General features: G+C 42.9%; 1 protein-coding gene across 1 annotated transcript in view; it reads right to left on the reverse strand.

The window, feature by feature from the left end:
* Positions 1 to 25270, reverse strand: part of LOC139457689 (multidrug resistance-associated protein 1-like) — a 54701-nt gene that overhangs the window by 15615 nt on the left and 13816 nt on the right. The window contains exons 5-20 of the mRNA XM_071239044.1: positions 23002 to 23130; positions 21923 to 21984; positions 20200 to 20337; positions 18458 to 18763; positions 17890 to 18070; positions 16584 to 16904; positions 15438 to 15575; positions 14693 to 14839; positions 12772 to 12856; positions 11683 to 11749; positions 11031 to 11157; positions 9460 to 9636; positions 7976 to 8143; positions 6948 to 7134; positions 1085 to 1178; positions 324 to 450 (exon numbers count right to left, since the gene is read on the reverse strand). Coding sequence (XP_071095145.1) covers positions 324 to 450; positions 1085 to 1178; positions 6948 to 7134; positions 7976 to 8143; positions 9460 to 9636; positions 11031 to 11157; positions 11683 to 11749; positions 12772 to 12856; positions 14693 to 14839; positions 15438 to 15575; positions 16584 to 16904; positions 17890 to 18070; positions 18458 to 18763; positions 20200 to 20337; positions 21923 to 21984; positions 23002 to 23130 — 2454 coding nt within the window. The remainder of the gene's footprint in view (positions 1 to 323; positions 451 to 1084; positions 1179 to 6947; positions 7135 to 7975; positions 8144 to 9459; positions 9637 to 11030; positions 11158 to 11682; positions 11750 to 12771; positions 12857 to 14692; positions 14840 to 15437; positions 15576 to 16583; positions 16905 to 17889; positions 18071 to 18457; positions 18764 to 20199; positions 20338 to 21922; positions 21985 to 23001; positions 23131 to 25270) is intronic.

Here is a 25270-nt window from a genome sequence, read left to right on the forward strand (position 1 = left end):
AACGCCGCACTCAGCAATATTCCAGATATATGACGGCGGTCTGTATATAACTGAGTCTGGACCAGACAATCCAGTGAATGACATCATGCGCATCGATCCACGCAATTGGGATACGATGACATGCGTCAACCAAGTCAGCGAGCCTGACCACCCGACCCCTTTAGTCGCTTCTTACGACAAGCATAGGCGCCTTAAAAGCTTTTACGGCAAGCATGGGTTGTTGAAGACCTATTCTACCCCGGATCTTCAATGGTCTCTTACGTTGCTAAACTTACGGAATTACGATTTGTCGTCGGCATGAAACGTTTGAACGGTCCCCTTACCTGTCCTTTCTCCATCGTCTCAATCTGCGTCAATCTCCCTTGGCGTTCCTTGACGGTGATGGACTTCGCTTTCTTTTCGGGGACCGATGTGCTTTTCACTGACTCGGACAATCCCTGGCTTTTGCGCCTGTCACAAACAGAAGATGGGCACGGCTAGAGCTGTTCCTTACCGTGTAGACATGACGTCACATGATTGAAGTAACGGAAGTGAATGTTGTTTGACGTCGCACTCAGCAATATTCCAGCTATATGACGGCGGTCTGTAAACTAATCGAGTTCACACACACGAAAAAGCTCATTAATGCCGAAAAACATTCTTGAAATTCCGATCCGTGTTTAAGGATCATAAAAAAATCCTGATGTGAATCATGCGAAACATAAAGAAAACCTAACTTTAATCATTGGAATCATGAAGAAAATAATAATTATAATGATGATAATCTAAACAAAAGGCTATTTATATTGCGCATAATTCCACACCACTGGTTGGTGCGGAGCTATTATAATCTCGATCACTGGATCAGTGTGCACTCAAGAATCATTCTCAGCTCCCTGGGAAGTATACAACCCAAGCAGCCTGTTAAGGTTAACAACCACATTGGCTTTCGTCCTACCATTCACTGCTGGGTGAACAGAGGCACATTTCGAACAAAGTCACTTGCCTAAGGAGACACCACATGTGGTACATGTGCTTCAGTGTGGGGCAGGACCGAAGCCCTAGAAACTCGCAGGAGCCAAGCCGACGAACATGTGTAATTTACCTCTTTCTGCGCCGTAATGAGGCCTCATCGGCCGATGTACCATCGGATGTCACAGATTCTATCCTTGCGAGCATTTTCTCCTTGATCATCTGAACTGTAAAGTTGATATAAAAAAATAGCTTTATTTTTAAAATGTGAATGGGTTATGTTTTACGCCGATAAGATCGAGTGTGTAACTTATTAACAGTCATACAAATACTTCAAAATTGCATTTTTTTCAAATTGCATTATTTACATATCTAAGAATTTAAAGAGATCTTTCAACTGAAAAAAACAACTACCTATATCTGGCCGCCGTCATTTAGCTCGCTTATTGCTGAGTGCGGCGTTAAACAACAACCAAACAACAACCCTATAGCTGGTGTATTTCTTTACAATAACTATTATTTCTATTCATCATTTTCCAGAATGTCCAAGGCGTGCGCTTACTTGTCTTGGGAAATGCTTTATTTATATATAAAAAAAATATTATTATATATATATATATATATTATAACTTCAGTTACGTTTATTTATAAACATATTATAAAGTACATAGATATCAGATAATGTGCTTCATTAAGTTGCGAGCTGAATTTTAAAAATGCATTTTAACTTTTTTAAACTTCTTTCGCAAAAATGACTTGTTGAGTTTCTCTTATGTTTACAACACGTATAGCTGTTTAACCCCGTCAAGGTAACATTTTGGAACCGTTTTATTCAGTTATCTTCAAATCAATTCAAATTCATGAACAGCAGTTAAACATGGTTACTCCACTCAGACACTACATTAAGTCCGAGACGACCATTCCTTGTCTTATCCCTTAATGCAGAGCGTCAGGCAGGGAAACAACAAGTTCCGCCTTGTGGCATGACGCGGCAAGGGATCGAGCCCCCGATCTTCCGCTCGCCGGGCAGACGCTCTATCCACTAGACTGCAGAGAATGTCACAGACCATAAGCTACTCAGTATCAAGTATTGGTTTCTGGGAACAACGTGATAACCGGGATGCTTTTTCGCAAGTGTAACACGCCTAAGTTTTGTTTGTTTCTTGTCTATCTATGAAGGATTTGAAAACTGTTTGTTTGTTTGTTTGTTTTTTAACGCCGCACTCAGCAATATTCCACCTATAAGACGAAGGTCAATGAATAATCGAGTCTCGACCAGACAATCCAGTGAATGACATCATGAGCATCTATCCACGCAATTGGGATACGATGACATGCATCAACCAAGTCAGCGAGCCTGACCACCCGATCCCGTTAGACGTCTCTTACGACAAGCATAGACGCCTTTTACGGCAAGCATGGATTGCTGAAGACCTATTGTACCACGATTTGAAAACTGAAGACATACAGTAAAAATATCTTAAAACGTTTTACATGGATAATTTCTTATCACCGCAAAAACCTAATAAAAAAACACCAAGCCTTATCTACAAAAGTAAATAAATCTACGTATAAAATAGTTGGCATCTTGAATTTAAAGCAAAATCATTGTCATTATACTTGTTTCTTATGACTTTTTTTGTGGAAAAGTATTTAGCTCAGCTGATGTACTTTTTTTATCCTTCCCGTATTTTTTTAAGTTTGTCGCTTTCCATCGATTTTAGATATATTAATAAATTACACCAGCTCTGTCCAGGCGGCCTGTCCACCATTTATCTGTTGTTGGTTGGTTGGTTTGTTGTTTAACGCCACACTCAGCAATATTCCAGCTTAATGACGGCGGACTGTAAATAATCGAGTCTGGACCAGATAATCCAGTGATTCACATCCACGAAATTGGGATCGATGACATGTCAAGTCAGTGAGCCATTTATCTGTAATCTGGGACCTTATATTTAACATTTCATCAATATAAGCACTGGACAAATGATATAATGATAATAATATAATGACATAACAACAAACAAAATCAAGCATATATATGATGCACAAACACCCCATTAATAGCATTGACAACAACAAAATGTATATATACATAGTTCCTCTTCCTCGTGTGGCTGTGTCTTGCACACAGACGATCCAGCGTTCATCCCGGCGTGCATTAGCAAGTGAATAATGTTTTAAGCCGCAATGTACACTATATTGATCAATATTCCATAATTTGTGTATGTGAACAAAGGGGACCGGAAAGTTTAGCCACCTGATCCTTATTTATGAGTGAGTGGGTGAGTTGGGTTTAACGCCGCTTTTAATAGTATTCCAGTTATATCACGGCGTGTCAGCTTAATGTGGGAGGAAAGCCAGAAGTGATGCAGGTCTCAGAAGTTTACCACTTCGGTGAAACCCACAGGCACGGGTATGGTGCGGACAAACCTAGAAACATAATCGGGGCGAACGGGGATTCGAACCCACAATCATAGGTTTCTGGCGTGCCCAAGGGACGCAACTCTGCACAGCGAATCGCGGCGCCTTAGACGACTGGGCCACCCATGCCCCCCTCTCATTTATGACAAGCATCGGGTACCAGGGTACCAGGGTACCAGGGATCCATTCTGCCCCACGGGAGGCAACTTGAGTCAGCTGTGGCTCTGCGTAGCTTTGGATACCTTGATACAATTACAAAGTCGCCGCTGATCATGATACACCTGATGTCCAATTTAATGCTTGAGGCGCGTGAGTCAGTATGGTCTTAAGTGCATGTATCCAAACTACAGTGATAAGATTTTCTCATCAAACATTGGCTTCACACATTGCGCCCCTGTGAGGAATCGAAGCTCGGCGTTCGGCGTGAAGAGTGAACGCTTTAACCAGCATTTTACTCCACCCCCGTGCATGAATATATGTATATTGGCACGATATGTACACTCAATACATTACAAAATATAAAACATCGATATACAAACACTTACATATATACTAAACAAAAAAGTTCGATCACGAATATTTTTAGGGATATGATTTCGAAGGGAAGAGTATTTTTTAGAATTTCGACGGTATATAAAAATATTTCATGATCTTTTTTTTTGTTCAGTATACAAGCAGGTACACATCAGACATGTTTGATATATCAAATCATGCATGTATAATTTGAAATACAGTAAACTACGGTTGTAGCGAACACGCTTATAACGAACTGACGGATATAACAAACTTTCTTATTTGGTTCAGACTATTTGCTGTAGTTATTCTGTATATATGCTTATAACGAACTACGGTTATAACGAACTTAAGTTAGTAGTCCCCATGAGTTCGTTATAACTTTAGTTTACCGTATATGTTTTAAACCACGGATATCCCTCGTTTCAGTAAAGTTTTTTTAACTTTAAGTTCGTTAATAAACATTTGGGGGGTACGACACATCAAGGTTTGACATCAACACTTGTAACATCTATGGATTTGGAACAACACGCGTAGGATCACAAGCCCTTGTGTCGTTGCTTAAATACTTCAAGATCAATTAATATCACTAGTGCCATAAATGCATTGTCGTATTATACCTTTACAAAAGACCAGACACTCCGTACAACTCCGCTCGCCTTATATCGTTGTTTCTAACGTAACATCGCAAATCATGCACAAATTCATATCTACCTTGTCTGGGGTTATTGTTCTATCGATTCCAAGACATTACACCTCCCAATTCTTTGTTGCTATGAAATTATACCGCCCAAAAGCCGTCGACTCGTCTCTTTGAACCCAACTGGGCACAAATGGCTGGCAGACCCACTCAGAATCGGGGTGTCGGGAAGCAGTTCTGTTATTGGTCGATATTTTTACCATCGTTAATTGCGGGAAGTTCATGCAGTTTTTCAAAATTCGTCTGCTCAGCCTGTAAGCCCCGAATCATAACAGCAAGCCATAGGAAAGCTGATTAGCATCAAGACATGCTAGACCATTGGTGTTTGTTGTTTAACGCCGCACGCAGCAATATTCCAGCTATATGACGGCGGTCTGTAAATAATCGAGTCTGGACCAGACAATCCAGTGATTGACATCATGAGCATCGATCCACGCAGTTCGAATACGATGACATGCATCAACCAAGTCAGCCACTCGATCCCGCTAGTCGCTTCTTACGACAAGCAAAGTCGCATTTTTAGGGCAAGCATGGGTTGCCAAAGACCTATTCTACCCCGGATCTCCACGGGTTCGCTACCAGCCCACTGAGATACCATGCCGCAGGATAACATGAACTCGCAGTCAGGGTAACAAGAACCATCTCTTTACGTATGTTGGTATGATGCGACTGGGGATCGAACCCCGGACCATCCACCCTCCGAATTAACGCTTCACAAATTGAAACCATTGTGGAGTATAGAACCTGGGACTTTCGCGTGATGGGCGAACACTTTAACCACCTTATTGTCCATTTAACAAGCAACATAGTACGATGATCTATTCTAACCCTGATCTAGTGAGGTTTATTGAAATGTTTATCTCTGTATTCCGGTATTTTACATACTCCATTGTATTTACTTCCCTTATAATCACATATGAGTGAGTGAGAGTACGGTTTTACGCCGCTTTTAGCAATATTCCAGCAATATCATGGCGGGGGACACCAGAAATGGGCTTCACACATTGTACCCATGTCGGGAATCAAACGCTTTAACCACTACCCGACCGCAACTAATCACATACGAATACACATGAATATTTTCAACATCAAAATAAAGAATGAAAAACGTGAAACTGCACCTTAACCTGACCAACCCCTCGTACAGTATCTTAACAAACAGAAGCATGCATACACGAATTAGTATGTATGATATACAACATCAATAATATCGACAACGGAACAGTATGTACAGAGCTCTTCCTCATCCTCCTGCGGCAGTGTGTGGAGTTCGTAGGATTGGGCAACGTTTTGAGCAAAATAATCCTCCTCAACGACTGAGCAGTCGTCGCTGAAGTAACTGATGTCTTTGGTCTGTGGACGTCCTGTGTGCAGCGGTAAACACACACATGAATTTATATGTAAATTTTTGTTGTTGATTTACGCCGCACTCAGCAATATTCCAGCTATATGATAGCGGTTTGTAAATAATCGAGCCTGGACCAGAAAATCCAGTAATTGACATCATAAGCATCGATCCACCCAATTGGGATCGATGACATGCATCAACCAACTCAGTGAGCCTGACCACCCGATCCCGTTAGTCGCATTTTACGACAAGCATAGTCGCCTTTTTACGGCAAGCGTGGGTTGCGGAAGACCTATTCTACCCCGGAATCTTCACGGATGTCGCGCACATGACAACAATTGGAAGAAAAAGGTGTGATCATATTAACACTTATGAGTGAGTGAGTTGGGTTTAACGCCGCTTTTAACAGTATTCCAGTTATATCGCGGTGTGTCAGCTTAATGTGGGAGGAAAGCCCGAAGTGATGCAGGTCTCAGACGTTTACCACTTCGGTTAAACCCACGAGCACGAATATGGTGCTCACAAACCTAGAAACATAATCGGGGCGAACCGGGATTCAAACCCATAATCATAGGTTCCTGATGTGCCCAAGGGACGTAACTCTGCACAGCGGATAGCGGCGCCTTAATCGACGAGTTACCCGTGTTTTCATTGTTATGTACAACCAGCATAAAATATAAAAAGCAATATAAAGGTTTCTTATTATTCATTCGACTCTATTCAAAGAATTGTTTTGCGAACTGCAGGTTTGAGACGCTGCCTGAATGTCAACATGAAAACGATTCAAGGGCTGAGATGAGAAGAGGTGAAATTGGGTTTAACGTCGCATCCAAGATTATTGCACTTATATAGCGACGTGCATGTACGTATGTGTGTGTGGCTGTTTGTACTAGTCCGGACTGATGTCCTTCACGGGCTGAGCTGTTGCAGAGCTACGTCTGTGTGCGCCAGCCTTAAGATGACAGGAAGAACCAGAGACGAATTAGAGATCAGTATTGTCACGACACTTACTTTCTTGATCTTCATCCTCATCATCGGATTGTTCTATGAGGTAGGTCTTAAGAAACTGTGCAAAATGGCCGTCGTGGGACATCAGTTGATCGTAACTTCCGGTCTCCGTAATAGTGCCGTCATTCATGACAATGATCTGGTCCACCATGGGAAGCCAATGGACGCCATGCGTCACCAGGATCCGGGTCTGTGAAACAAGGATTTAGTGTTGCAATTGAAAATTTTTTAGTAAATAGTGACTTACGCTGTTTTGAACAACATCTTCAACACCAATGGTAAACAAGGGAAAGGTACCTAAACAGACATCAGTCGATAAAAGACATATTATCCTGTTTTTTTTGTTTGTGTGTTGTTTAACGCCGCACTGACCAATATTCCAGCTATATGACGGCGGTCGGTAAATAATCGAGTCTGACCATCATGAGCATCGATCCACGCAATTGGGATTGATGACATCCATCAACCAAGTCAGCGAACCTGACCACCTGTTCCCATTTGTCGCCTCTTACGACGGGACCAACGATCCCCGTGAGTGAGTGAGTTGTGTCTAACGCCGCTTTTAACAGTATTTCAGTTATATCATGGCGTGTCAGCTTAATATGGGAGGAAACCCCGAAGTGATGCAGGTTTTAGACGTTTACCACTTCGGTGAAACCCACGAGCACGGGTATGGTGCTGACAAACCTAGAAGCATAATCGGGGCGAACCGGGATTCGAACCCACAATCATAGGTTTCTGGCGTGTCCAAGGGACGCAACTCTGCACAGCGAATCGCGGCGCCTCAGACGACTGGGCCACCCGTGCCCCCTCCACGTGATCGCGTTACGGTGACGTGTTATCAGACAAGTCACCAAGCCTGACTACCGATCCACGCAACAGGAGTACGATAGCAAGAAACCAGCCAAGTGACCGAGTCTGTCCTGGTAGTCTTCCACAGTTGGCGCTAACACGACCAGCACTGGGAACATAGTCTTCCCTGAAATAGATTTGATTACATTGAGATGACACATTCTTGTTGTGCTACGTACCTTTCCCTGGAGTAAGCCATTTGGGCCAACGACGTTCTTGAAGATGTGTTTCCCCACGTGACTGTCCACGGCGCTCAGAGGGTCATCGAATAGGTAGATGTCCGAGTTACTGTAGACCGCACGTGCAAGACTCACGCGCTGCTTCTGACCTCCGCTCAAATTGATACCCTGAAGATCAAGGTCACCGATACATATTTAGAAAACGTTGCTTTATGTTGTTGCAAAAAATATTCAAACAATAATTTCTAAAATACATAATGCCATTGTACAATCAGGATTGCCACTTTGGTGAACTGGTATGGTGCTGACAAACCTAGAAACATAAGCATGTCGAACTCGGATTTGATCCCACAATCATAGGATTCTGGCGTGCTTAAGGGACGCAACTCTGCACATCGTCGGTTTCAGAGTCTGTGTCTGGAATAATATACCTCTGATCGCCACTTTCTCTATTCCTTATCATGTTTCCTTCTCGTCATCAAGGGGGCACGGGTGGCCCAGTCGTCTAAGGCGCCGTGATTCGCTGTGCAGAGTTGCGTCCCTTGGGCACGACACAAACCTATGATTTTAGTTTTGAATCCCGGTTCGCCCCGATTATGTTTCCAGGTTTGTAAGCACCATACCTGTGCTCGTGGGTTTCACCGAAGTAGTAAACGTCTGAGACCTGCATTACTTCGGGCTTTCCTCCCACATTTAGCCTACACGCCGTGATATAACTGGAATACTTTTAAAAGCGGCGTTGAACCCAACTCACTCACTCACTCTCGTCATCGAATTGTCTCGTCTACTTCACAGCAATTTCAACTTCGCTTAAGGGTTCCAAACAAAGATAGCAGCTCATTCGACGAGTCGAAATCATCATACCAATATTTAAATATTCTCGTTTTTATTTTTTCTAATCATTATTTTTTTTATCTATTGTCATTTATCATATTTTTTATTGTAGAATTATAACGGGTTGCTATATGTTGTGTGAAGTTTCTTCATGAATATCACTGCCCATGATTCCAATCTTTTATTATTGTTATTGGTAAGTATTAACATCCCTTGAGTGAGTGAGTGAGTGAGTATGGTTTTACGCCGCTTTTAGCAATATTCCAGCAATAACACGGCGGGGGACACCAGAAATGGGCTTCACACATTGTACCCATGTCGGGAATAGAACCCGGGTCTTCGGCGTGACGAGCGAACGCTTCAACCACTAGGCTACCCGACCGCCCCACATCCTTTGAGAGTTTTACAACCACATCATGATGTCATCTCAACTATTTAGGTCCCCATTTCCGGATGAACAGTTCAAGTTTTCAAATTGGAGTGAGTGAGTATGGTTTTACGCGCTTTTAGCAATATGCCAGCAATATCATGGCGGGGGACACCAGAAATGGGCTTCACACATTGTACCCATGTCGGGAATCGAACCCAGGTCTTTGGCGTTTTCAAATTGGAAAGGGCCCGGTTCAACAGGCTATCACAGTATGTCTTACCTTTTCTCCAATTTCGGTCTCGTCCCCAGCAGCCAAAATAGCTAGATCCGGTTGTAGTGCGCATGCGTCAATCACTGCCTGGTACTTCTGCTCACGGAATCTTTTGCCGAAGAGAATGTTGTCTTTGAGAGTGGCGTTTTGGATCCAAGCTTGCTGAGGAACGTATGCCGTTGATGCCTGCGAAATTGTGAGTTAGTGATTGACTGAACAAATAAATGGTTGTTCAAAGGTATTTGTTTTCCCATAGCCAGTTTGGGTAATTTAAAACGTCACAGGCTTTGGTGAATACATGTTGAATGATTTAATGTGTTTGTCAACAGGTTGCCTATCGTGGTCGATCAAAACGTATTGTTTTTGGTTGTTTAACGCCACACTCGGTAATATACCAGCTACATGACGGCGGTCTGTAAATAATCGAGGCTGGACCAGACAATCCATTGATTGACATCATGAGCATCGATCCCCACAAATGGCATACGATGACATGCATCAACCAAGTCAGCGAGCTTGACCGCCCGATCCCATTATAATTAGTCGCCTCTTATGACAAGCATGGGTTGCTGAAGACCTAATCTCAACCTGGATCTTCACGGCTCTCGATTACACCGTCAAGGCATTAGGCAATCACATGGTTAATGTCTGAATGGAGTTGTTAACAGGTTGGGAGTACTTCACTGACGACTGGGGAGAATTAAAACGTCAAAGGTTCAGTGGAATTGATATAAACATATCTATCCCATGACCATATATAAATTCAAGAAAACAAATCAAAACAGGAAAGTTTCATGAATGTATTGCGGGATTGCATTTGGCTGTCGTCATCATCTTCTAAAAGTGTTACTTTATGTAATATTTTGATACTAATTAATATGTTTCGAGGTCAACATCCCCGTCCAGAACTTCGTTATCTCACCAGCATTGTTTCGTTATCTCTCTTGCAATGTTTTGTTGTCTCACAGAAGTGTTTCGTTATCTCACAGCACTGTTTCGTTACCACAAAGAAGTGTTTCGTTATCTCACCAGCACTGTTTCGTTACCACAAAACAGTGTTTCGTTATCTCACAACTGTTTCGTTACCACAAAGAAGTGTTTCGTTATCTCACAGCTGTTTCGTTACCACAAAGCAGTGTTTCGTTATCTCACCAGCACTGTTTCGTTACCACAAAACAGTGTTTCGGAATCTCACCAGCACTGTTTCGTTACCACAAAGCAGTGGTTCGTTATCTCACCAGCACTGTTTCGTTACCACAAAGCAGTGGTTCGTTATCTCACCAGCACTGTTTCGTTACCACAAAGCAGTGTTTCGTTATCTAAAAGCTGTATTTCGTTATCTCACCAGCACTGTTTCGTTACCACAAAGCAGTGTTTCGTTGTCTAAAAGCTGTGTTTCGTTATCTCACAGCTGTGTTTCGTTATCTCACAGATGTGTTTCGTTATCTCACCAGCACTGTTTCGTTATCTCACACCTGTGTTTCGTTATCTCACCAGCACTGTTTTGTTATCACACAGCTGTGTTTCGTTATCTCACCAGCACTGTTTCGTTATCACACAGCTGTGTTTCGTTATCTTACCTTGACAGTAACGCTGCCTGACAGTTTCTCCATCTCACCCAAGATGGCGGATAAAAATGACGACTTCCCGCAACCCACGTGACCAACAATGGCGACCAGTTTTCCTTCCGGGACACTCAGATTGATGCTTGTCAAAGAGAAGGGATACGGTTAATTCACACAAAAACACGGGACTGTGAGAGAGTTTTTAGACATCAGTTATTGCCAGCGTCGGTGGTCAAGTTTTGTTTTGTTGTTTGTTGTTCAACGCCGCACCTAGCAATATTCCAGCTATATGACGGCGGCCCCTTAGGCACGCCTACAACCTGCGAAGTAAGTTAATAATGAGTGAGTGAGTGAGTTGGTTTTAACGCCGCTTTGAACAGTATTTCAGTTGTATCAGTGTGTCAGTATACTGAAGAAAAGCCCGAAGTGATGCAGGTCGATCTCGCCGCCCGAGAAACCCACCAACACGGGAATGGTGCTGGCAAAGATAATCGGAGCGAACGGGTTTCGAACCCACGTTCATAGGCTCCTGACGTGCCTAAGGGACGCAACCCTGCACAGCCACTTGATATGAAGTACACGAACACATAACATGACATTAATCTTTCACACCGTTCCAACAAATAGGTATTTTTTTGTGATTTGAAAAAGTCTTGGGAAAACTTACCCCCTCAAGTTGGGGGACATACTCCTGTCCCAAGTGAAAGTACCCTTCTCTACCTGCACTGCATAATCTGAAACAAACGTACATAATCATATTAGGACCCTTGCTTAACTCCGATTTAAGAATGGTATAATGTATAGTATTACGTAGCATAAACAGTTAAGTACTGTATGAGTGAGTGAGTGAGTTGGGTCTAACGCCGCTTTTAACAGTATTCCAGTTATATCACAGCGTGTCAGCTTAATGTGTGAGGAAAGCCCGAAGTGATGCAGGTCTCGGACGTTTACCACTTCGGTGAAACCCACGAGCACGGGTATGGTGCTGACAAACCTAGAAACATAATCGGGGCGAACCGGGATTCGAACCCACAATCATAGGTTTCTGGCGTGCCCAAGGGATGCAACTCTGCACAGCGAATCGCGGCGCCTTAGACGACTGGGCCACCCGTGCCCCCACCGGGATTCGAACCCACAATCCTAGGTTTCTGGCGTGCCCAAGGGATGCAACTCTGCACAGTGAATCGCGGCACCCAAGACGACTGGGCCACCCGTGCCCCCTAAATATGTTTGAAATATGCATCTGTTCACCCCGTCAGGAGGGGGTGGTAAAGCAACTCTAAACCTTCTGGCACATCAGGGGGTATTTGGATCCCCAGGGAGCTGATATTGAAAATCGAGGGCCCACTGATGCAGCGACCTGGGCAAGAACAACCTTCATCATGGTCTAAGCGCTGTATGATATGAACAGTTATAATTTGGAAAGTGCGCTATACAAATTCATTATACAATACTTCCAACTCAGCAATTACGAACATAGCTTCTTACGGGAGGACTCGTGAAGATCCGGGGTAGAATAGATCCTAGCAACCCATGCTTGCCGTGACTATGCTTGTCGTAAGAGGCGACTAACGGGATCGGGTGGTCAGGCTCGCTGACTTGGTTGAAGCATGTCATCGTATCCCAATTGCGTGGATCGATGCTCATGATATCAATCACTGGATTGTCTGGTCCAGAATTGATGAATTACAGACCGCCGTCATATAGCTGGAATATTGCTGAGTACGGCGTTAAACAACAAACAACAACAACTTACCGGCGTGTTCGTCGTACGTGACGTTGCTCCTGTCGAGGTCTTCACTGCAGAGGTACGCATTCACTCTCTTGACCGAAACGTAGGCCTACAACAGTACGTGAAGCAACATGATATATCTCACTGTATGTTACTAATTCCAGTGCTATCTACGAGTGAGCGAGTGACTACCCGATTCTGGACCAGATAAACCGGTGATACACAGAATCATAGGACCAATGATCAACGTCGTCTGGCAATCAACAAGCGGTCGGGTATCAAAGTGGTTAAAGTCCCGGGTTCGATTCCCGACATGGGTACAATGTGTGAAGCCCATTTCTGGTGTCCCCTGCCTTGATATTCCTGGAATATTGCTTAAAGCGGCGTAAAACCATCCTCACTCACTGTAATAGACAAAGTCATCATTTTAGTCGGATCTTGGGATTTATTCTGCCCTGGAATCACTCTTCATTGCCCGGGTACCATAAACCACATCACCAAGATAAAAAATATGAACATTGAGGGCAAACTCATCAGCCAAAATGTCCACTGGGTTCCTACTCAGCAATGTTAAAAGCCGCGTTAAACCCAACTCACTCACTCACTCACTCACTCACTCACTCACTCACTCACTCACTCACTCACTCACTCACTCACGGGGGAAAACGTTCGACCGGATCAGAAAATGGTTGGAAGGATGAAGAATGGCAAACGCCGTTGGGTATAATGACAGACATCGTCGGGTATAATGACAGACATCGTCGAAGTATAGTGACACACAGTGTCGGGTATAATGACACACATCGTCGGGTATAATGACACACACCGTCGGGTATAATGACAGGCACCGTCGGGTATAATGATAGACATCGACGGGTATAATGACAGACATCGTCGAAGTATAGTGACAGACATCGTCGGGTATAATGACAGACATCGTCGGGTATAATGACACACACCGTCAGAGTATAATGACAAAAGGACAGGTCAAACAGTGTCACCGCCCATTTCGTACCTACTTTCGATACTTATGGACGTATTGGTTACGAGCTCAGAAATCTGATCCGATTTTAAAAATGGCGCAATTTTAAAATGTACTTTCTGCCAATATCCCTAACTTCTGATGTTTTGTATGATTTTCAAGTCAGGAATTAGTGTCCACAATACTAGTATGTCAGCAATCACGTAAACTACGGCTTGTCACTCACTGTGACACGTCGTTGTCTGTGTGTTTGTTTGTTTGTTTGTTGTTTAACGCCGCACTCAGCAATATTCCAGCTATATGACGGCGGTCTGTAAATAATCGATTCTGGACCAGACAATCCAGTGATATCATGAGCATCGATCTACGTATTTGGGATACGATGACATGCTTCAACCAAGTCAGCGAGCCTGACCACCCGATTCCGTTAGTCGCCTCTAACGGCAAGCATGGCTTGCTGCAGACCAATTCTCTACCCGGATCTCCACGGGTCACTACTTAAGTGAGTGAGTGAGCGAGTTGGGTTGAACACCGCTTTTAATAGTATCTCAGTTATATCACGGCGTGTCAGCTTAATGTGGGAGGAAAGCCCGAAGTGATGCAGGTCTCAGACGTTTACTACTTCGGTGAAACAGACGAGCACGGGTATGGTGCTGACAAACCGAGAAACATAATCGGGATTCGAACCCACAATCATAGGTTTCTGGCGTTTCCAAAGGACTCAACTCTGCACAGCGAATCGCGACGCCTGAGACGACAACGGGGAATTGTTCAAAGGACTCTGATTTCAGTAAAGATGTCTAAGGATTATGGAAAGGGTGTTGTCGCTTTTATTTACTGGGAACCTGTTCTGTCCCGAGATTCCCATTAAATGGACGTTTCATACATCCAATGAAAGGTTGTGCCTTATCGTGCCAAACCAGAATGCAGGTGTGCTACTCAAGGGAGATAACTGTCTCTTACCTGAACAGTATACGACATGATGGCGGAGAGAAGGTTCATGGGGACCCGGAGGATGTTGAAGAGGGAGAGGGTGACGAAGGCTTTGTTGGCGTCTAACTGGTTGTTGGGGTCGGCGAGGACGTACGTTGCGAACGTTGCTGCAACTACCTACAACACATAAAAAGCACAAGTGATAATCAAGATTGACTGAGTTTCGATTTGAGTAAAGACAATAAGTATAAGATTATTTGTTTGTTGTTTAACGCCGCCCTCAGCAATATTAAACGTTTTATGACGGCGGTCTGTAAATAATCGAGTCTGGACAAGACAATCCAGTGATTGACATCATGTCAATTGCGATGGATGACATGCATCAACCAGGCCAGCGAGCCTGACCGCCCGATCCCGTTAGTCGCCTCTTACGACTAGCATAGTCACCTTTTTCGGCAAGAATGAGCTGCTGAAGACCGATTCTACCCCGGATCCGCACGGGTCTTTCCCATGTGGGGTGTGAGCCCGTCTGCGGGGTGTTGAGCGAACGCTTTAACCATTAGGTTAACCAACCGCCTCTTCCAGGTATATGACGCCGGCTTGTTTGTTTGTTGTTAACGTTTAACGCCGCACTCAGCACTATTCCAGCTATGACGGCGGACTGTAAATAATTGAGTCTGGGCCGGACAATCCAGTGATTGACATCATGAGCTTCGACCAACGCAATTCTACCCGGATCGTCACGGGTCTAGGAACAATGTATGCGTATCTGTACCAGAAATGGTGCGACGGTCCAGCCAAGCCCGGTGAGTATGGAGAGGTAGGAGATCTTTAATTGTGAATGGATCTCTCTCTTCCTGATCTCCTCGACCTTTCCTTTGAACGACTCCTCCCAAGCGTATAGCTTCAGCACCTGCAACAAACAGCATCTCATGGGATGAATAATGTTTTACGCCACTGTCAGTGAGTGAGTGAGTATGGTTTTACGTGATAGTGTATGAGTATTGCAGAATTAAAGTAGTAAGCGTCTTGCGGGGCGGTGAAGTCGTCAAGTGGTCAGTGCGTTCGCTTGTCCATCCTCCCGAGGCAAGGGAGTTATAACTGACCATAAAAGTCCAGTTTCCACCCTTGCCGAGCAAGGCTGGAAATATGGAGTCATGTTTTGGATGGACTAACGAGTCCATGAATAGTCCAATCAAAATTGCACAACGAAATCAAAATCCGGTTCATAAATTGTCGTGGGGATTTCGGTCGATTGCAAGATTTGCAAAGCACGTGTACCGCCAACTCGGCGTCAACAGATATTTTCCAAATCTTTTCATGTTTGATTTGATCCACTTTGCGAAGCCTTAATATGACAATAAGGATCTTCATGATCGATCAGATCGGACACCACCATTTTGTTTGAGTGAGTGTATGAGTATGGTTTTACGCCGGTTTTAGCAATATTCCAGCAATATCATGGCGGGGGACACCAGAAATGGGCTTATCACATTGTACCCATGTCGGGAATCGAACCCGGGTCCTCGGCGTAACGAGCGAACGCTTTAACCACTAGGCTACCCGACCGCCCCTACGCGAACGGACGGATGAGTGAGCTCTTCAGGAACGAGTAAGCAATTGAATCGGTGTGCCGCCCACAGCAATATTCCAGCTATATGACGGCGGCCTGTAAATAATAAAGTCTGGACCAGACAGTACAGGAATCGATGTGAGGAGATATGATCCACGCCGTCGGGGTAGGATGACACGCAATCAAGCAAGTCACCGAACCTGACCACAAACAAACAACCAAAAATGTTGAGAATCCAACAAGGGCTTTCAGCGTGAGTGCGTGAAGTGCTCGGACCTTCCGCTCTCCGGGCGGACGCTCTACCACAAGGCCACGGAGGCGGTCAGCTAGTGTGTGTAGTTTTCGAACCTTTATTCCATTGAGGATCTCATTCAGCAGTTTGATCCGCTGATCTTTGTCCTTGAGGTTGCGGGTCTGCAGATGACGTTGTATGTTGGAGAGGTAGCCGTTGAAGGGAATCATGATGAGGAGGACGGCGAGACCGGCGAACACGGACGGTCCTATTGTGACATACAGCAGGACGATGGACAGAATGATCTGGACAGGCACTGACCACAGCAGGAAGAGGTAGTTCATGACGTCGTTGATGCGTTGGCTGTCCACGGACATCAAGTTGACAATCTCGCCGGTAGTCGTGGTTTTCTTGGCCTCGTTGCTTAACGTCAGAGCCTGAAAATAAAACAATCTGATCACTACGGAGCTATGTTTCATGATCAACCATTGAGTGTGTACTTAAATTGTACGAATTACATTGTATAATGACGTTTGATGACCATAAAAAGGTGACATATGTATGTATAATTATCATAATTCATTACTTGGGGTGTTCATTTCAGTTGTTTAAAATGGGTGTTCATTACAATTCTTTACAGTGGGTGTTAATGACAATTCTTTACAATGGGTGTTAATGACAATTCTTTACAATGGGTGTTCATTACAATTCTTTACAGTGGGTGTTCATTACAATTCTTTACAATGGGTGTTCATTACAATTCTTTACAGTGGGTGTTAATGACAATTCTTTACAATGGGTGTTAATGACAATTCTTTACAGTGGGTGTTAATGACAATTCTTTACAATGGGTGTTAATGACAATTCTTTACAGTGGGTGTTAATGACAATTCTTTACAGTGGGTGTTCATTACAATTCTTTACAGTGTGTGTTCATTACAATTCTTTACAATGGGTGTTCATTACAATTCTTTACAGTGGGTGTTCATTACAATTCTTTACAGTGGGTGTTCATTACAATTCTTTACAGTGGGTGTTCATTACAATTCTTTACAATGGGTGTTCATTACAATTCTTTACAGTGGGTGTTCATTACAATTCTTTACAATGGGTTTTCATTACAATTCTTTACAATTGGTGTTCATTACAATTCTTTACAGTGGGTGTTCATTACAATTCTTTACAGTGGGTGTTAATGACAATTCTTTACAATGGGTGTTAATGACAATTCTTTACAGTGGGTGTTAATGACAATTCTTTACAGTGTGTGTTCATTACAATTCTTTACAGTGGGTGTTAATGACAATTCTTTACAGTGTGTGTTCATTACAATTCTTTACAGTGGGTGTTCATTATATATCAGTACATGGGGTGTTCATTATTATAGTCAGTGCCGGTACAGCCACGCCCTCGTCGCCTCACCTTCTTGTAAAGGGCCGCAATGAGGGTCGTCTTCATCTGCATCCCGAGGATGGCGGCCTGGTTGAGACTGGCCTGGTAGAAGATGCTCCTGAGCGTGGACAGCAGCAGCAGCCCTGTGGCCAGCACGTACCCCTTCCACTCTTCCCCGGGGGTCTTGTTGGAGATGTAGTTGATCAGCACGCTGCAGTAAGGGTGAATGAGTGAGTGAGTTTGTTTAACACCGTTGTGTGCAGTATTTCCGTTATATCACGACATGTCTGCTTAATGAGGGAGGAAACCCGAAGTCATGCCGGTCTTTTACGACCTTGTTGAAACACACAAGCAAGGGTCCGGTGCGAGGCGGGTCTAGGACTCGAACTCACGACCAAAGGTTTCATAGGCTAGGTCCAATAGTCAAAGACACATGCTAGCGAGTGAGTAAGGCCCTATGCCGTTTCAGCAATATTCTAGTAATATTACGGCCGAGACCAGAACAATAGCCTTCCCACATTTTACCCATATGGGCAATCTTCGATCTCCAGCACGACGACCGGACGATTTGTTCATTGGTGAGCCACGCAACTCTTACCTCATCACAAGAGGCCCTGCCATCTGTAGAAGATCAGCGACAAACTTGACGCCAAACAGCGCGAGGAGGCTGCAGCCGTATAGTCGCCATAGGACTCTCATCAGTGATGGCCGCAGCAGACCACGTGCTGGGTCGTCCTGGTCCGCCTTCTTGTCCGTCAAGTTGACCATACCCTTGACCAGTGGGCTCTCGACATTCTGTTTGGACTTTTTGGGTGGGATAAGTGAGGTTCTTTCATTTTGCGTGTTACTGACACTCACTGCACCATTTGTGTAAATTATTTTTCTCTTCGCTCTCAAAGATAAACTGGAAAGGAAGGGTTTTAAGAATTAGTATTTATATTTTTTATGAGAGATGTAGGAATTTTCTCATAATTTAATATGTGTGTGTTTGTATTACCAGTGTTTTAGAAATAAAAGCGCGAAACCCCTAAATTTTAACCAAAGCAGAGATGATTGTACGATTCCGATAATATCTTGAGAATGTGTTTATGAATCATTATCAAATAAACCACGCATAATATCTTTTGGTTATAAATGTTACGACAACAATAAACTAAGTTATTAAGTTGGGATATCGGAAAGGAACGACAGACATTGAACTAGGCATGTGAAGGTGAACTAATAGTTTAATGTAATTAAGCATACCACATACATAAGACGCTGTGTAATCCGGCTCTGCTTCGACAGGGGAATTTTCGATTAGACAGTTGTCGGTTCAGACAGTTTCGTGGCCGAATTCAACCTCAATGATTCACTCAGTTCATGTGTAATTCAAATGAGGATTATCAATTGAGGATTATCAATTGAGGATTATCAATTGAGGATTATCAATTGAGGATAATCAATTGAGGATAATCAATTGAGGATTATCAATGAGGATTATCAATTGAGGATTATCAATTGAGGATTATCAATGAGGATTATCAATTAAGGATTATCATTTGAGGATTATCATTTGAGGGTTATCACTTGAGGATTATCAATTGAGGATTATCAACTGAGGATTATCAATTGAGGATTATCCTTCGTGCTGCACAAAACATGACACTTTCATTGGTACATTGTAGATTAATCCCCGTTAAGCGTTGAGTGTTTACTGAAGGTTGCGTACATCTTCGCTTAAGAAAAAAAAATCAATTTTTTTAGCGTTTATTTGAAGGTTGTTCTTGCGTTAATGTCGGAATACAAAAAGTGGATATGTTCAAACGACCACAAAGCAATGTCGGAATTCGGAACAGACAGATGTCGGAGTACACAAGGAAGGGGCTGAGCTGGGACAAATGTCGGATTAGACAGATGTCCAAATACACAGTCTACTGTACTTGATGTGAGTCAAATTAAAAGTGGCACATGAAACAATATGCCAGGACGGCATTTACAACGTGTCTGACGTTTGTTTGTTTGTTTGTTGTTTAACACCGCACTCAGCAATATTACAGCTATATGACGGCGGTCTGAAAAAAATCGAGTCGGGACCAGACAATCCAGTGATCGACGTCATGACCATCGATCCACGCACAGGGGATGCGATGACATACATCAACAAAGTCAGCGAGCCGACCATGGGATGCTTAGGATCTATTCTTACCCGGATCTATGAATGATAATATCAGAACTTTTCATTTTTTCTTGTTATTGGTATAGACATCACTACCTACACTAATGGTGTTTGTTTGAAATGATTACAATAATTATGAGTTTGATATTTTATAAGTTTGTTTAAACTTTGATGAAACTTACTTTTTGGTTTTCACTTTATTTACTTCTTGAGTCCATGCTTTCTCAAACGGTGGCACCAATGTCCGGCTCTGGTCACGTGGGTTGAGGTCCCAGAGATCGTCCTCTTCTATGCCTCGTTTGTAGCCAATGAAGACCAGCCTAGAGTGAGTGAGTGAGTTTGAACACATTAGTTAGCGTCAGCTTGTGGAAGGACAGCCCGAAGATGATGAGTGAGTATAGTTTTACGCCGCGTTTAGCAATATTCCAGCAATATCCCAGCAGGGGACACCAGAAATATACTTCACCCATTGTACCCCCATTATACCGGGATTGCGGCATGACGAGAAACAACTTCACGAGGCAAGGGCGTTAAGTGACTTTAAAAGTCCAGTTTCCACCCTTGCAGAACTAGGCCGGAATTTCTGGGTTCGATTGTAGCGCACTAGTGGCTATTACGAGTTATATCCCCTTTATGTCCCTCCTATAGACCAATCAGATTCCACCTCTCATATCTCTTGCATTTGCTTCAAACAAAATGAGGGCGGTTGGGTAGCCTAGTGGTTAAAGTGTTGGCTCGTCACGCCGGAGACCTGGGTTCGATTCCCGACATAGGTACAATGCGTGAAGCCCATTTCTGGTGTCCCCCGCCGTGATATTGTTTCAATATTGCTAAATGCGGCGTAAAACCATACTCAAACAAAATGGTGGTGTCCGATCTGATCGATCATGAAGATCCTTATTGTCATATAAAGGCTTCGCAAAGTGGATCAAATCACGCAAGCACCTTGATTAAAACATGAAAAGATTTGGAAAATATCTGTTGACGCCGAGTTGGCGGTACACGTGCATTGCAAATCTTGCAATCGACCGAAATCCCCACAGCTTTTTATGAACCGGATTTTGATTTCGTTGTGCGATTTTGATTGGACTATTCATGGACTCGTTAGTCCAGCCAAAACATGACTCCATATTTCCAGCCTTGCTCGGCAAGGTTGGAAACTGGACTTTTATGGTCAATTATAACTCCCTTGCCTCGGGAGGATGGACAAGCGAACGCACTGACCACTTGACGACCTCACCGCCCCGCAATTCGAAGACGCTTACGACTTTAATTCTGCAAGACTCATACACTATCACCACAGAAGAACAATGGGTGTCACTGCACCGATGTCGGGAAATGGAACCCGGGTCTTCGGCGTGTCGAGCCAACACTTTAACAAATGAGCTACCAAACAGACCCAGCGACGACCATTATTGTGGTGAATTTGAGATTCGATCCCATGATCAGAGAAGCATGACCACAGGGAAGTAACCTGTTCGTTTCGGGAGAATGAGTGACAATCAATTTACGCCGCTTTTAGCAATATTCTAACAATATCACGATGGGGGACGTCAGAAATTAGCTTCACACATTGTACCCATGTTTTCTTGTTGGTTGTGTAACGCCGCACTCAGCAATATTCCAGCGATATGACGGCGGTCTGTAAATGATCGAGTCTGGACCAGAGAATCAAGTGATTGACATCATGAGCATGGATCCACGCAATTGGGATCGATGACATTCATCAACCAAGTCAGCGAGCCTGACCACCTGATCCCGTTAGTCGTCTCTTACGACAAGCATAGTCGCCGTTTAGCAAGCATGGGTTGCTGAAGACCTATTCTACTCCGGATCTTCACGGGTCGCCAAATGACTGAAGAGAAAAACTAAGGAAGCCCTTGTACTTTAATGTGCGTCACTTACTTGGCAATCCACCAATACACTAATCTGGACGGAAACGAGGCTGTAACTTCCGGACATGGCCGCTGAAATTAGATAGAAAACGAACCATTGAATGATTGAGTGAGTTGGGTCTAAGGTCGCTCTGAAAAGTATTCCAGTTGTATCACGGTGTGCTAGCTTGATGTGAGAGAAGCGCCCGAAGCAATGCAGGCCTTAGTCGTTTGCCACTAGAAACAAACCTAGAAACATAATCGGGGAGAACCTGGATTCTAACCCACGATCATTGGTTTGTGGCGTTCCCAAGGGATGCAACTGTGTGAATGTTTACCACTTGTAATTTAACTTATACTGTTATAAATGTTTAGCATAACAGATTCTGATTTAAATTTACCAGAATATATATTAGTTCCTTTAAATAAAAGATCAACTGAACTGATACTAAACATTCATTAAAAAGGTTTACAATTGCAACAGTGATCTTTTGGCAATATAAGGGGATGAGACCTTTTGGTCAATTGGAAATGGCAGATTCTCTTTACGGCAATGGTGAGATTATGAACATGCGATCTAGCAATTGTACATTAATCAAGCTAAAAGCTGTGTGGGGAGGGGAGGGGGGAGGGGAGGGGGGAGAAGAGAGGGGGGAGAGAAGAGCGGGGGGTGGGGGGGGGGGGGGGGGGGTATATGTTCGAATATCAGGAGCAAAAATTAACCGAAGGCCAGAGAGATGCAGGTCTCAAACGTTTGGTGAAACCAACGAGCTCGGGTATGGCGCTGACAAGCCTGGAAACATAGTCAGGGCGAAACTGGTTTTCGAACGTGAGTGAGTGAGTGAGTGAGTGAGCGAGTGAGTGAGTGGGTGGGTGGGTGGGTGAGTGAGTGAGTGAGTGAGTGAGTGAGTGAGTGAGTGAGTGAGTATGGTTTTATGCCGCTTTTAGCAATATTCCAGCAATATCACGGCACCTTATATATTTCAATATTGCCCGCTTGCCTGCTGTCTGTATAAATGTGTATGGAAAGGGCACTGTGAATTGCATAACTTTTGCCTAATCCATTTGACCAGCTTATGTCAATAAAATAAGTTTAAAACAATAACTTACGTTCCCAATGACTTCGTATCCCTGTCGGAGTTTCGGGGTGTCAGAAAACCATTGAAGTATGAATTCGAAAAGAAGCAATCCAAATTTGATATAAAACACTACAAATGTTGCCAAATCGTCTTCGTATTCCTGAAAGAAACGAAACCAAATATAAACATTTGCAATTAATGTGTACATATACACATATTGCACAAAATCACCCCTGACAATGAATTGTTTGAAACGTTCATAAAAGTAATCTTTTTTTCAAGTGTTTCAAACTGAGACCTGACCGAAATATTTCTTTATCACAAACATGACCTACATGTTAAGTACACACGCGACAGCATAGATGTTATCTGACACGTGTTAATGTTTACACACGTGTGGACTGTTCTGGATCACGAGACTGAGATAAACATGCTATATAATAAAGGTCTTCACGTTTCATGTAGCTCCAAGCTTATAAAACAAGGGTCGCTACGTTTAAAGTAGCTCCAAGCTTATATAACAAAGGTCTACACGTTTAAAGCAGCTCAATGCTCATATAGCAAAGGTCGCTACGTTTAAATTAGCTCCAAGCTTATATAACGAAGGTCGCTACGTTTAAAGCAGCTCCAAGCTTATATAACAAAGGTCTTTACGGTTAGAATAGCTCCAAGCTTATAAAACAAAGGTCGCTATGTTTAAAGTAGCTCTAAGCTTATATAACGAAGGTCTTTACGTTTAAAGCAGCTCCAAGCTTATATAACAAAGGTCTTTACGTTTAAAGCAGCTCCAAGCTTATATAACAAAGGTCTTTACGTTTAAAGTAGCTCCAAGCTTATATAACAAACGTCTGTACGTTTAACGTAGCATAATGCTCATATAACGAAGGTCTTCACGTTTAAAGTAGCTCAATGCTTATATAACAAAGGTGGCTACGTTTAAAGTAGCTCAATGCTTATATAACAAAGGTCTCAACGTTTAAAGTAGCTCAGTGCTTATATAACAAAGGTGGCTACGTTTAAAGTAGCCCAATGCTTATATAACAAAAGTCTCTACGTTTAAAGTAGCTCAATGCTTATATAACAAAGTTCTCTACGTTTAAAGTAGCTCAATGCTTATATAACAAATGTCTTTACGTTTAAAGTAGCTCAATGCTTATATAACAAAGTTCTCAACGTTTAAAGTAGCTCAATGCTTATATAACAAAAGTCTCTACGTTTAAAGTAGCTCCAAGCTTATATAACAAAGGTCTTTACGTTTAAAGCAGCTCCAAGCTTATATAACAAGGGTCTTTACGTTTAAAGTAGCTCAATGCTTATATAACAAAGGTCTCAACGTTTAAAGTAGCTCAGTGCTCATATAACAAAGGTCTCAACGTTTAAAGTAGCTCAATGCTTATATAACAAAGGTCTCAACGTTTAAAGTAGCTCAGTGCTCATATAACAAAGGTCTCAACGTTTAAAGTAGCTCAATGCTCATATAACAAAGGTCTCTACGTTTAAAGTAGCTCAAAGCTTATATAACAAAGGTCTTTACGTTTAAAGCAGCTCCAAGCTTATATAACAAGGGTCTTTACGTTTAAAGTAGCTCAATGCTTATATAACAAAGGTCGCTACGTTTAAAGTAGCTCCAAACTTATATAACGAAGGTCTTTACGTTTAAAGCAGCTCCAAGCTTATATAACAAAGGTCTCAACGTTTAAAATAGCTCCAAGCTTATAAAACAAAGGTCGCTATGTTTAAAGTAGCTCCAAGCTTATATAACAAAGGTCTTTACGTTTAAAGCAGCTCCAAGCTTATATAACAAGGGTCTTTACGTTTAAAGTAGCGCCAAGCTTATATAACAAACGTCTGTACGTTTAAAGTAGCTCAGTGCTCATATAACGAAGGTCTTCATGTTTAAAGTAGCGCAATGCTTATATAACAAAGGTGGCTACGTTTAAAGTAGCTCAATGCTTATATAACAAAGGTCTCAACGTTTAAAGTAGCTCAATGCTTATATAACAAAAGTCTCTACGTTTAAAGTAGCTCCAAGCTTATATAACAAAGGTCTTTACGTTTAAAGCAGCTCCAAGCTTATATAACGAAGGTCATTACGTTTAAAGTAGCTCAATGCTTAAATAACAAATGTCTTTACGATTAAAGTAGCTCAATGCTTATATAACAAAGGTCTCTACGTTTAAAGTAGCTCAAAGCTTATATAACAAATGCCTTTACGTCTATATAGTAGCTCCATGCTGAAATAACAAAGGAAGGTCTTTATGTTTAATGAAGCTACCTGATTATGTAGAAAAACGGACATC

Source organism: Haliotis cracherodii, unplaced genomic scaffold (genome assembly GCF_022045235.1).
Source record: "Haliotis cracherodii isolate W230 unplaced genomic scaffold, xgHalCrac1.p SCAF_12, whole genome shotgun sequence".
Classification (NCBI taxonomy): domain Eukaryota; kingdom Metazoa; phylum Mollusca; class Gastropoda; order Lepetellida; family Haliotidae; genus Haliotis; species Haliotis cracherodii.